General features: G+C 41.6%; 1 protein-coding gene across 1 annotated transcript; it reads right to left on the bottom strand.

Moving 5' to 3' along the window:
* Positions 1-8,823: 8,823 nt before the first annotated feature.
* On the bottom strand, positions 8,824-12,463 carry LOC149300585 (riboflavin kinase-like). Its single transcript, XM_089485095.1, has 4 exons — positions 12,151-12,463; positions 10,652-10,803; positions 9,915-10,017; positions 8,824-8,951 (listed from the first exon to the last, which is right to left on the bottom strand). The coding sequence occupies exons 1-4, from the start codon at positions 12,461-12,463 to the stop codon at positions 8,824-8,826; spliced, it is 696 nt and encodes a 231-aa protein (XP_089341221.1).
* Between the last annotated feature and the right edge of the window lie 2,345 nt (positions 12,464-14,808).

Here is a 14,808-nt window from a genome sequence, read left to right as displayed (position 1 = left end):
GATAAGAATACCAGTGGGATTATTTACTGGACTTCTAAATAGATTAAAGGAAGTATTTGTGGAAACTAAACAATGTTTTAATCATATTTAACTTTTAAGTGTACCATATTTCTCTGTTTCACATTGGTGCCAGTTTGCCTGTAATTCTGTTTTTGACTGCTGTATACTTGAAATAAAGTCTTCCTTTTAATGAATTTTTGTAATTTTTCCTTATATCAAATAATTCAAAAGTTGGTAGTAGAGTGACATCACTAAGTTGTACTTTCCTCCATTACTGGAAAAAAAAAAAGCCTCTTCATTTCTTCTTCCATAACCTGACTACCTTGCTTTTTCATACTCCAATTATGCACATGCACAGGTATTTGGCAGTGCATAATAATGGCTGCCATTACAGACACAGACAGCTATATTAATCAGGGCATAGGTGATGGTGAAACAGGACTCACTGCTTACACAAAGAGCTGATAAAAGTAGTGAATAAATCCAAGTGAGGGGTAATCCCTGATAGACTTTGGGAAGTGATTGAAGAGAAGGCACTGGATGCAGAATAGGCATGGCACAACAATGCAGACTTGTTTTTGTTTACTTTTTTTCTTATAGGAAAACACCAGCCCTCATATTCAATGTAATTCATATGATACATGCATGGTCCCTATAAGTTTTCCTATGGTCTGTTTTGCAATGCATGGGGGGATTCTGTAGAATGTCCTCAAATGCAATTGCCTCTCTCCCTATCCCCACATAAATGCTGTGCAAAATATTCAGCCAAATGCATTTCCCAGTGGCAAGAAATTTCAGATCATGGAGGAAGAAAGAAGAGTTCGCACCATGGCTACAAATTCTGTGTCAGGTAAAAGCTTTTTTTCATTTTGGAGGAATGCATATTAAAGTACTCACTTCTACAGCATGGGGTGTCAAGGATTTTAAAGTGTCAGTTCAGCTTTGGTGTGACAATTTCTTATGCTGAGAAGTAGGATTGATGACTCTACTTGAGACATGGCAATTGGGCGGCGTGGCACGCCAGCCCCTTTAATTTAATGAACGCCGGCCTCCACCCGCTGCCCCACCAGTCACCAGAGAGTCAGAAGCAGTGGTACGTTTGGAGGGGGGGTGTTATATGGGGGGCCTAAGGCTTTTCTGGAGGCAGAGGCCCTATATACCACTCTGTCCCATGATATGCCTTTTAACCCGCTATATGCCAGAGTGGCATATAGGCGAATAAGGCATTTCTGGAGGCAGATTTGCATATAATGGATTAAAAGGCATATTATGGGGGCAGAGTGCCATATATGCCATATAGGGGGTATAGGGCACTTCTGGGGGAAGATGTGCATAACTGGGGGGGGGGCAGGTTGGCAAATAAAAGGAAATAAAAACAAAAAACTAAAATTTCTCAATCATAGCTTCTACTAAATATGAAAAAATAGTTTACATGAATTAATAAAGAAATAAAAGTTTCTTACAAGAATATCGTGAAGAATAATGTGATCACTGTTTTGTCCCACTGAATAAAATAGAACTTTTTCATCTAAAAATGTTTGCAGTACCAAATGTTTTGATTCCAAAATCAAAGGGCAGTGTACATGTATATGCAGAGGCGTATCTACCGAAAATAGCGCCTATGGCAAGCACTGAAATTGCGCCCCTGTCCAAATATCTAAAACCCATTTATTAGCCTCTGCTGCCCATATATATATAAATATTAGTCCCTGCTGCCGATATATATATATATATATATATATATATATATATATACCAATAGCAGGTATAGATCAACACACAAACCCAGATCAATTGAAATTCACTTGTGACCTCAGCACTGAAGGTATATATCAAATAAACAGAATCAGACATTCAAATCCTATATTTGCAGGTATACAATAATAATATATGAAACGTAGCATCGCAGGTATAGATCAAATAAATACATGGAAACAGCATTGCAGGTATTAATCAACTGAATAAGACATATTAACCCTGTATTTGCAGGTATACATAAATAATGTATGGAAACATAGCATAGCAGATATGGCTCTACAGAATAACACAAAAACCCAGCTTTGCAGGTATAGATCAATTGGAATTCACATAAAAACACGGCATTAAAAGGTATATTTAAAACCCCTAAATTACAGGGATAGATCACAGGTTGCACACCCCAAAGCCAGCCCTGGCATCCACACTGCCCGCATAGAACCTGACCAGCACCCATATTACACACACATAAGATTTGCCATCTTTGTCCCCAAATAGCCCAGCACAAGTCAATTTTGTCCCCAAACAGTCCGGCCTGTGCCATCTTTGTCCCATATACACCCTGCCTGTGCCATCTTGGTCCCCAAGGCTCAAACCTCCTGTTAGTGCCATCTTTGCCCTTCCTTCTATGATACACACAAACCCTTTTACTGTCACTCACTAATTCACACTTTCATTCAGACAACTCATCCACACATTAACTCATGCTCTCCCTCATTCAGACAATTCATCCACACATTAACTCATGCTCTCCCTCATTCAGACAATTCATCCACACATCAACTCATCCACACATTAACTCATGCTCTCCCTCATTCAGACAATAATTCACATATTAACTCATGCGCACCCTCATTCACTCAATGCATCCACACATTAACTCATGCTCTCCCTCATTCAGACAATTCATCCACACATTAACTCATGCTCTCCCTCATTCAGACAATTCATCCACACATTAACTCATGCTCTCCCTCATTCAGACAATTCATCCACACATTAACTCATGCTCTCCCTCATTCAGACAATTCATCCACACATTAACTCATGCTCTCCCTCATTCACTCAATGCATGCACACATTAATCCACTCTTTACTTATATCACTTTCTAACCCCTCTCCCTCCCTTATCAATCCCTTACCCCTCTCTCTCCCTTATCACTCCCTTATCACTTTCTAACCCCTCTCCCTCCCTTATCACTCTCTAACCCCTCTCCCTCCCTTATCACTCTCTAACCCCTCTCCTTCCCTTATCACTCCCTAACCCCTCTCCCTCCCTTATCACTCCCTAACCCCTCTCCCCCTTTGTAGTTCTCACCTTGAGGTCCAGCGACGGGAGCGCGAGGCTTCTGCCTTCTTGCACTGCTGCGGCGCCCGCTGCTTCACTGCTGAGCGGCTTAATATGACATCATATTTCGGCGGTCAGCGCTGAAGCAGCGGGCACCAGCGACCAGCTTTTAAAAGCTGTCTTTTTTTTTTTTTTTTGATGTGGGGGAGAACGAGAGGCGCCGAGCGGTTGCTAGGCGCCCCTCTCTCTCCTCCGCATCAGTGTTTAAAAGCAGCTCGCTGGTGCCCGCTGCTTCACTGCTGAGCGCCGCAATATGACGTCATATTGCGGCGCTCATCATGAAATGCCGGCACCGGGACGGAGGTACAGTGCTCGTGGAGGAGAATGAGGGGCGCCGAGCGGTTGCTAGGCGCCCCTCTTTCTCCTCCGCATAAAAAAAAAAAAACAAGACGGTGTTTAAAACCCGCTCGCTGGTGCCCGCTGTTTCACTTCTGAGCGCCGCAATATGTCGGCATATTGAGGCACTCTGCATGAAATGCCGGGACGGGGGTAGAGGACTCATGGAGGAGAATGAGGGGCGCCGAGCGGTTACTAGGCGCCCCTCTCTCTCCTCCGCATAAAAAACAAACAAAAAAATAAAACAAAACGGCATTTAAAAGCCGCTCACCGGCGCCCCCCTTGCGATGGCGCCCATGGCACGTGCCATAGCTGCCATACCCTATATACGCCTCTGTGTATATGTGTAAGGGCAGTGTATATGTGTGTGTAAGGGCAGTGTACAAGTACCGTATTGGCTCAAATATAGGCCGCACTTTTTCCCCCCACTTTAAGTCTTTAAAGTGGGGGTGCGGCCTATATTCGGGGTCTAGCGCCCGACACCCGGGACATGCAGTGCCGAGCGCCGGGTAGGCAGCAGAGTTAGGATACAGATCCCCCGCTGAGACAGCCTCCCCTGCCAGCACTTTCAATGGGGGGGAGTGCCGGCACTGGAGGTTGTCTAAGCGCATCGCGCAGACGTTCACCGGCAGCGGCGATGTGCGTAAACAGCCCCCGCTGCCGGCACATCTGCACGATGTGCTTTAACAATCTCCCTTGCCGGGAATTCCCACAGGGGGAGTCCCGGCAAGGGAGATTGTTAAAGCACATCGTGCAGACGTGCCAGCAGCAAGAGGCTGTTAACGCTTGCATCGCCGCAGCCGGTAAACACCTGCGCGATGTACGCTAACAATCTTCCTTGCCGGCACTTCCAACGGCGGAGGTGCCGGCACCAGAAGTTGACCCCGGGGAGTCTGCACCGGTAAGTCTAGGAGAGGGACCTCTTGGGGGCAGAGTGGCAGCATATCTCGGGGGGGGCACATCTCGGGGGCAGAGTGCATATCTCAGGGGGGGATAGAGTGGCAACATATCTCGGGGGGGGCAGTGTGGCAGCATATCTGGGGAGGGCAGAGTGGCAGCATGTCTGGGAGGACAGAGTGGCAGTGTAATGGTATGGTGAGGTAGGACCACAGATGGCGGAGTGGGCCAGGCCACACAGGAACCAGAAAGTCAGAGAACCAACTGGGTCAGACAGGTAATCAGGATAAGCCAAATCAGAATCCAGAGACGAGGTCAACAAGCCGAATCAATACCAGACGAGCAGGAATCAGGAGCCGAATCAGGAGACAGGAACGAGGTCAACAAGCCAAGTCAAACCGGAGCAGTCACAATCTAATGCGCAAGCAAATAGCAAAAATACACCAACCAAGGGTGATCCAGAAGAGGAAGTCCGGGTTTAAATAGGAGAGGAGGAGGCGTGTCCTACATGAAGAGGTCACCCGAGGTTATAAAGGCATGTTACAAATGTAATGTGCAATATTAAGTTTTGCCCACACGGTGGCGCTGTGGTACCTGTTTGCCGCGTTGTCGGCGATGCGGTGAAGACGCCGACCGGGTAGCTGCGGTACTCGCTGCTCGGGAAGCCGTCTGTGGAGGAAGCGCCGCGGGAGCAGCCATGGAGCGGGACCGGAGAGGCAGGTAAGTCCTTACAGGCAGCATATCTCGCGGGGGCAGAGTGGCAGCATATCTGTTCCACTAAGTGTTTTTTTTTTTACTAAGACATTTTTTTCTTTAAAAAAGCACCTAACTTTTAGGGTGCGGCCTATATCCGAGCCAATACGGTATATGTATGTGTATAAGAGCAGTGTACATGTATGTGTGTAAGGGCAGTGTCCGTGTGTGTGTGTGTGTGTGTGTGTGTATAAAGGCAGTGTATGTGTATATGTGTGTTTATGGGCAGGTGTGTGTAAAGGCAGTGTGTAGGGGTCCTGGGAGGGAGGCTAACATTTTTTTAATAAAAAAAAAAAATCTGCTGCTGTGGACTACTTTTCCAATGATGCTCAGCCAGCATTATGGTGGACACCTGGCTGGCTGAGAATCATAGGAATTTTAGTTCACAGCTAGCATCTGCAGGTTTACTGTTGCTGCACTTCCCATGACGCTCAGCCAGCATCATGGAAGTAGTATGTCTGGCTGAGCCTCATGGGAATTCAATTCAATGTATTGGTTATTTTTAAAATACATGACTGTGCTGACAAAAATGAAGCGTGTTTTAAGTGGCGATGCAAGCACGACATTTTAAAGTGGAATTGCTTGTATTGGTGAGTTCTGTGAAATAAAAAAAAAAAAAAAGTGTCCCTCTTTCACATTTTTAAATGTTGGGAGGTATGGTTGTGTAGTGTAGAATTCTGAGTTATTACAAAAAAAGAGGGCATTTAGGATGCTTAGTAGTTTTCCAGCAGTTGTGGTTTTCAAAAGTGTGTTCAGCACCAGGGAAACCTGGTGATTCTCTGGTGGTGTCACCAGAAAGGGAATGCCAGAACAGAAGTTCAGGAATTTAAATAACCCAAAATGTGAAAGCTGCTACATTAGATGGGTCAGCTTGAGACCATAGAATATGGACTCAGCTAGGGGAGACCAGGCTGTTGATTGACAGGGAGACAGGGCCTCTAGAGCAGACTTAGAATAGCCTTAAGATGCAGGGAGATGGCTCTTAGTTTATCAGTCCCCAAAAAAGCAGACAGCATTTGTCTTCAAAAGGGTTAACTACTTCTTGTATTACACTAATGGTATTCAAATACCATGCCAGAGTGTCTGATTCAATATAATTTCACAACAACCAAGGTGACAAAATTAAATCATACATTATTCCAATGATGAAATTAACACTCCTTACTCAGACACCTGTCTTAATCCTTACCTAAAGCTCATTTGAACAGGAACTTACTTTCATAAGCATTGACGATAGACTTGCCCTAACTTGTAAGAACTACTTACGCCTATTTTAATGTAACGCAAGGATGGCAATCTCTATAATCCTGCATGCGAGACACCATCATAGTACGTGAAAGTACTTCACCATCCCTCCTTTATGGAACCCCAACTTTTCTGAGACTCTCCTGAAGCCCCTCACAACCTAGTCCTGTCAGAATTATGGAAGGGCCCTGCTCCTGGCTCCTTTCTGCTTGGCAGCACTCAAGGAAGGACCACAGCCTTGCCACATTGGACGGTTTTTCCAAGTTGTCTCCACAGAGAAATTTGTCAAAAGAGTGTAAAGAACGCACACCTCCACAGTCTTAGAAGACAGTATCACAAGGCCAGAGAACATGCTGCCGTTTAGAGAGTCACACTGATAGCAATGCTTATAGAAGTACAAGCAAATAAAAATTTGATAAATCAAGCCAACTTCATCGTTGCAAAATATTTATACAGCTCGTTTATAATAACTTTTTTAGCCCTAAAATTTGTGACTAAGTACAGAGAAATCATTAACACCACAAATGAACCTACAGTCTAGAGGATTTTTAAATGCACACAAAATGAAAGTACAAAATGAGAATAAAAATAAAGTTTATTTTAATTAAAATATACATTTAATGTACACATTCATTAGAGGTCAAGAAGAAAAAAAAATATTTCGCCTGCAGGAACTAGACCAAAGCAGATAAATTTAGATGTAACAGCCAAGTAGTTCTGACTCGTTAAAGTTTATAAACAAATTTACATGGTCCCCTAAATTTTTTTGAATTTAAGTAGGCTTTTAAGGCATTTCAAATGTAAAGAAAAAAAAAATTACATTACATAAAAACAAACATATCTAGTGCATTTTTTGAAAAAAAATAGTAACTTTTTAAAATGTTGACAGAATCCTGTAGGATTGAAATAACTAATATTTTTTTAAGAGAGGTCTTTTTTCCCAGGTGCTTTAACTGGTACATTTGAACCACCAATGGTCTGGTTTGCTTGCTTTCAACTGCGATTTGCTGAACCAGAAGATATTCTGAAGTACGGAAAATAATCTTATTCAAGAATTACCTACAATTTAGAGCTATATCAATTTTATATTATTGGATAATATAATTACTCAAATGTTGTCTCGTTAAACAGTTAAGCCACAGACCACAAAACCGCTTTGCAAAAGGAACCCTGGAGTTTATCATTTATATCTCAGAGGATTCATTTGTGCACCCAGTGAATTTACCGAGGCTATACCAAAAGATTTCTTCCAAATACAAATAGAAGACCACCATAAAAGAGAGGAACAATTTAAAATGCATACCTATTCCAACCGTAGAAGACTCTACACTACGAACATCAAACAGGTGTACTTAAACAAGTGGACAGTTAGCTGTAGCGGATGACAGCACTTGGGAACCATTACTCATTTACAGCAAATTTTTAAACTGGTTGGGAAACACACTTCACAACGTGTACACTGGAACTCCGTGGCCTAGAGGTTGGTAAGATGGTCCTTGGGGACATTTACATACATACATACGGAAGGTACACTACAAAGCATTGATAGAAGTGTCGGTAACATTCACTGCTGGAAGTTAAACATATACATTTACAGGGTGTGTACTTGCCACTGAACAATTAATTTACACAAAGAAGAAGAAAAAAAAATAAAAAAATAAAAAAGTGTACCTTCCTGGGTAACTTTAGGTGCCCAGCAAGAATGTATAAAGTTATGCACGTTATTTCAGTTTTATGGCTTCGAAAATAAAAAATGTTTAACACCTTTTCATGTCTAATGGATTATAATCCAAGATTTCTTATATTGCCTTTTTTATAGAAATTACATGATGTAGACAACACTGACTTGTAAACATTAACATTCTTAAACCAGAAACAAATGTAAAACTGCAGAAAGTTGTCAAGGCAGTGACCAATAACTGTTTATATAGCATACTTGTAATTTGCTTACAGGTATTTTGCTGTAAACCAAAGACTTGCAGATTTCAGCCTTCATAATCTTGTGTACAGCAAAAATTATTCATTTTAAAGCCATGTACATAACAGAGCACAGAGACGTGTGGAGTAATAAGTACTCCTGTTTATGCAGAATGTTCTAGCACTTCTTGGGAAATATCAAGAGGAAAAAGGATTGCGGAAAAAGAAAAAACCTGTATGTTACAGAGCTACAGATTAAAGCAAGATAGCCGTCTCCTGTAACATTTCACCTTTTGGTAAGTCTGCCAACTGATCTATTATGCTCAGATCAAAAATTAGAAATGCATAAAAGTGGTCTTAGTCTACAGTATTTAGCAGTAATTGGTAGATAACTCTAAAGTGCATTGTAATTGCTCATGGAACACAGGCTAAATATAAATAGTTGATGTTTTTTTATACTTTTCTATTTCAATTTGATTCACTATTTTAAATAAAACAAATAAAATAAGCCTTAAAGCCAGCAAGAACCAAACATGTGTCCAAGTAGAATGTGGCCACAATGGTAGCTTGGGTTAATGGCCATTCATTATTTTAGGAGATGCAGTGTTAAAATAATTGTCTCTGAGTTCTCTGAATTCCGGCAGGTCCAGCTGTCTTTTGGCTTCCTCAATGTCACCATGTATAGCAGCAATAAGGGCATCTGCAAATTGAGGATAGGGAGCATTAGAATTACACAAGCATCATTTTATATGAGATATATTATAGATATATTATATATATATATATATATATATATTTTTTATTATTATTTTTTTTAAATAATCCACTGAACCATAATTCAATTGAAAGTAGTAACCAAACATACTACTTATATTATATGACCATGTCTTTCAATTAAGCCCATATCTCCTAGATACATGCTAATAAAACAGTGGTGTTGTGTTACTTTAAGATGAATGAATATTCATTGTGTCCTCTTATTAGGTTTGTGATGCCCTCTTCGCAACATAAATTATATTTATATTTTGTTTCCCTAACTACTTACACTTTTGTTGAGCACTGGTTAGGAGGTTCATTGCAAAGTCAGACTAGGTTGTTAAGACCATTTAAATAATTGGGAGACAAAGCAAGACAGATTGTTCTTAATCGTAAGAAAATCCCAGATCTTTTTCACCCTTGATAAAAGGTGTCCATGACAAAACGCTGGGGGAACATCACACGGGTACAGTCTAATATGGATTATGTTCTACACGGGTTGCTAGGTTAATATAGTATGATTATAGACTATATAAATTATATTTTTGATTGACGACAATAGACTATATTGGCAGTATTGATGTGTTGCTTTTCCTTTTTTTTTTTTTTTATTTACACTTAAATGCTCAGCCAAGTTGTTGTAAATGTAATTACACCATGCACTTTGAATACATGCTTACTGTTGATACAGATAAAAAGGTGCTACTCTGCCTACATGGATAATGTAGAAGTTCTAGCACTTGGGGAAATAGTTTTTTGTAGTGATAGAGATTATATATATATATATATATATTTGTATATGAAGCCTGGGCTTCGGCTTTTTTTTTTCTAGTTCTGCCCCAAGTAAACTATTAAAGCATACTTCACTGTACCACTGTCATACAATATCGATATGATAATGACATACCCAGCGACTCAAAACTTTTTTCTGGTCTAATGTAGCCAACAATGACTATTCGAAGAATTTCTCCATAGAAGTCTTCATCAAATCGATGAATAATGTGCGTTTCCTGAGGGGGGGGGGGGGGGGAATAAAAGCATGAAAATCCAGGGATTCAGCTCAGGGACCGTACTTGAGGGAAGTTTACTCAACAAACAGTGATCGAGATGGGCAAACAGAGAAAAGAAGCAAATTTCAATGTATTTTACATTATTCTTTCTATTTAGAAGAGAATGTCTGTAGGGTTCATAAATAGCGAGTATTTCTTGAGTACAGTATTAATATATACAGAATAAGGAGACTGGATAAGTGCCCTGTCCCAAGACATTTATGGTGACTCCTAGCATCTTTAAACAACTGACCAATTCTGCATTGCATGGATGCAGATGGTTGATAGAAATTACATTACATTTATTTATATAGTGCCAGCATATTCCACTTTACAATCAGAGTCGGTTGGATAAATAATAAACTGGTACAAAAGAGGTCTCTGGCTCTTCAAACTTACGATCTAGTCATTATTATAAAGATGCAGAACAGCTGCCTGTTTTCTTACAATGTATGCATTAAGCGACTCCTATTGGTTTAGGTCCCAAACCTTATTCCAATTTATAGCTCTTTGTTCTCAGCCTGCACCTTTAAGATCATATCTTATTATTATTTTTTTTATCCAAGACCAAAACAAAGAGTAACAGCTTTCTTACCACAGATTTTTTGGTGTTTTTGTAATAAGGATTCCAGCCGATGCTCATAACCATTTTGTAAACGTCACCACCTCCGACACATCCCCATCCAAAGTAAATGCCTGTAGTTAAGTCAGTGGGAATGTTATCCACAACATGCTCAGGAAAATTTGCTATTGGGAAAAAAAAAATAATACATGAAGCATCATTAATAAGCATTTAATTGTGTCACATGACATTTATATATTATACATAAGACGAGAATCGACAGACTAAGACAAGGTGGAGAGAGCCATGCTCGCAAACGTGAAGTGATCTCCTGGTATATATACCTCCATGCCATTTTTGCCATGACAGGAACAGAGCAAAAATGATTGAATCGTCCTATGCTTGTGAAGCAGAGACTTTGCATTACGGGCGCATAATGGAGGACTATACTGAACTGTAGTTTCTCTCTGCATGTTTCTTGTAGCTTAGAAGACACATTTAGAAGTTTCGCTTGACTAATTAACTCCCAAGTATACGGAGGCCATCGTGCAGATCTGAGAAAACTAATGTTCTGCTTCGCTCGCAAGTTACAAAATGTACTACTTATTAAGTCACAAGACCATTGGGGACATGCAACAGCTGGCACATAGACTTACACGGATGCCAGTTCTTAGTCAGGTACAAGAAGAATTTGGAGCAGCAGAGTTAAAATAACGCACCCCCCCCCAAAAAAAAATAAAGTTTGTTATTCCAAAAAGTAATATGACATACATGATTATTTAAGCTTAGTTGGATGTCACCTACCCAACTGAAACCTTACCCTGAAACTTTAAGGCAAGCACCTAACTTTGGTCACTATGGCAACCACGGGACGTTCCAGCTGATTCATCCACATTCAGCACCCTGCCCGAGGACCGCGCTTTATAAAGATTTCCCAATCTATTACCGGACTATTAAGTAATTATAAGACAAAAAGCCACATGGACTCTGGGTTCGCCTATTATAATGAAAGAGGCCTATTGTGTTCAATGGTCCCAATTCTCAGTGTGGTTACCTCATAAAACCCCAGCAGGGTACTTTGTGTCCCTATGTTTGCCCCTCATAATTCATAACGGCGTTAAATATTAAATAAAACGCACAATGCGCAGACCAGGGAGCAAAGGGCTCCGCGCAGCAATTACATCTTACTGAGAACGCCGCCTCTCGCATTTGCTTTGTCCTTTGGAGCCAAAGTGTAGCCTATTTGCTAATCAGGGCAAGTGATTAAAAGGGGGCAACTCAATACGGGGTCACTTGATACCCGGCTATAAATAAAGGAAACGGGACAACGATTTATGTGAATGGCGTTTGCCATGCACAGTCTGCTACAAAAGCCGGGGGGAGGTTGAGAAACACTTGTGTAATCGAATCTAGAAATGGTTCATTCCCAGGCGCGGGATGTGTGAGGACTGAATGTTATACAATTATGTGAGAGCATAAGCATGAGAGAAAGCAGGTGAAGCGGATCACTCACTCCTTTGCTCTGTGCTCACCTGTGGGGATGCCCAGCTCCTTTGAGCCTCTCCCGAAGCCCCGCACCACCTCTCCCTGGCAGAAATACGGTAGGGAGCTGCTCATGGCTCCCCTTTTCTTGGCGACAGGCAGCGTTTCGCCGGTTCCAATGGGTCGAGGAAGATCTACAGCCAACACCGCCGGTCCTTGCAGTTTATGCCCACGCAGGAAGTCGCCGGCCGGCACGGTTGCTGCTGGTGGTGGCGGTGGTACAGCCACTACTACAGCTCCGGCTCCTCCACCTGCTGCCGAGGAAGAGCCAAGCCGGCCGCTACACGCAAGACGCTGGGCCATTTCAAAGGCGACGCTAATGAAAGGGGTGACTACAAACAAACGATCCCAAGACACTGCCTACAGAGGACGACAGAAGATTCCAGACTTCCCCCGCAGCTAACTGGTAATGCAGTGATCTTGTAAGCGCACGTCACTACGAGCTGGGCGGTGCTTCGTACTAACGCTTCTCCTTCACCTCTTGTCACCGTGACTTGGGTCGTTTACTATGTTTAGTCACGTGACTACCCAGCTGCATTCTGGGAACGCCGGGTTACGTCAATGCGCGGTATTCCGAGGCAGTGTTGCGAAATATTGGTGTTTCCGGTGTGATTATCAAAGGCGCAGTTTGAAAGTGTTATAGTTCTACAAGTAATGATATATATAAAGTCCTTATGTTGGCATAGTGGCTTGCTCGGTCGTAAATATGAGCCTTATAAAACATACCAGGCGCCTTGGCCAATTCTTAATGTGTTTGGTGACACGGGGAGGCAAGACAACTCCATCGTGACCTTTCCTCTATTTTCTCCGAGCTTCTTGGTGCATATGTATGTGTTGTATTGGGCTTTAACTGAACAGCTGAGCTGATACCAATTCTGTTACTATGGATGGACCTGTGACACTTGGGTTTTGCTCCAATCTCAAAGTCAAGGGTCGAAATCTCAGGGTTAATCAGTCTGGATCTGACTCATTCATACTGTACATTGATCTGAGGTTATCTAAACCTTGTTACTAGTATGCCGTGGCTGTTAGTGTAGTAATGGAGTGATGTGGGTTGTAAAATTCTGTGCACATGTCTAAAATCCTTGCCAAATAGTTAAATCAGTTATTAAAAGGGAAAGTTTTATGTCCTTAAGACCCTGTAAAAAAAAAAAGGTTGTGTATCAAAGTGCTTTAAGAGTACTTTGTAAAAAAAAAAAACACCCAAGGTTAAAACTGCAGCCCTGCAGCTGCCCTCTTCCCTCTGTGGTGCAATGATTTAAAGGGGTGAGGGGCAAATGCATATGGAATAGTCTGAACAATACAGTTGCAAGGGTGCATCATTTATAGGGGCTTCTCAGCTATTATGCACTAAAGTGCCCTTTAAGGCAAATAGTGGTCATATTAAATATTGAGAATTTGATTTTCAGTATGTGGTAGCGAACATGTTTTAATAGTGGAAATAATGTATTTTTGTAATGTAGAAATATTGTGGTAGGGAACTCAGGCTTTTGGATTTATTGTATCTGTCATTAAAATGATTTTCCTGAGAAAGCTATTTACCCGTTTGTCTTTTTTGTATAACTTTCTTTATTATACGGAGAAGACATATAGTACAATATCAAAATTACAATGACATAGCAATAAGGTGAGCGCAGTCACCAACAGAGAGGTCCAGCAATGCACAAGTGAGGTCAAGAACATTAAACAAGAAAGTACGTAAAAAGGCGCCATAGATTAGGGAAAGACATTATCTCCTGCGTTCTAGCATCAGTAATACCGAGGTAAGCGGAAGTGCCTTAAAGTCCCGTAATTGGTTGGTGGCCCTTCAAAACCTGAAGACAATACCATGCTGTGGAGTGAAACTCCTGGAATATTTGCAACCTGGTGTCTCTATTTAAAGTCGCGATATAAGGAGCCCAGCGGTTAAAAAAAATATTTGGCTTTACTTTCCGTATGTAGAATCGACTCGATCAAGTCCATTTGGAATAGAAAATATAAACTGGATAGGACCATAGGCAACACCGGCGGCGGATAAAGACGCCATAATCTTAGCAAAGATCTTCAGGTCTTGGTTTAACAGGGAAATAGGTCGATAAGAGGAAAGCAGAGCAGGATCCCTGTGAGGTTTGGGGAGCACTATAATGCGGGAGGCCGTAAATTCCTTAGGGGGAATCTTCCCGTCCAAAAAGCCATTAAATACATCAGCAAGATGGGTCGGTAGATACGCAGAGAGAATTTTATAATATTCAGCACCCAAACCATCCGGGCCCGGGGTCTTCCCATTTGGAAGGGATTTAATAGCGGAGGAGATCTCAAAAGAGGTAATAGGTCTGGTCAGACATTCACGATTTTCAGGTGACAAGAAGGTTGGAAGGTTAGCCTGCTGAAATATTTGAAGCATTGCATCTTGGTCATGGGGTTCATTAGAATAAAAACCCTCAAAGTATTTGGCGAAGCATTGGGCAATACCATTAGGGTCAGTGACTACAGACTGGGAAGTATCCCGGATTTGAGTTACATTATGATGTTTGGCTTTAGAATGACGAATAAGATTACCCAGAAGTTTGCCGGATCTATTTCCTCATCAAAAAAAGGCATTACGGGCGTAGTTATACAATAGCTGTGCTTTTTCAGTGACCCAAGTGTCATATATGGTTTTGTTTTCC

This window comes from Sceloporus occidentalis, unplaced genomic scaffold, assembly GCF_023333645.1.
Source record: "Sceloporus occidentalis isolate IW3139 unplaced genomic scaffold, rSceOcc1.0.p SCAF_24, whole genome shotgun sequence".
In the NCBI taxonomy this organism is placed as follows: domain Eukaryota; kingdom Metazoa; phylum Chordata; class Lepidosauria; order Squamata; family Phrynosomatidae; genus Sceloporus; species Sceloporus occidentalis.
The sequence above is the reverse complement of the archived record's forward strand: the minus strand, read 5'-3'. Positions and strand labels throughout refer to the sequence as shown.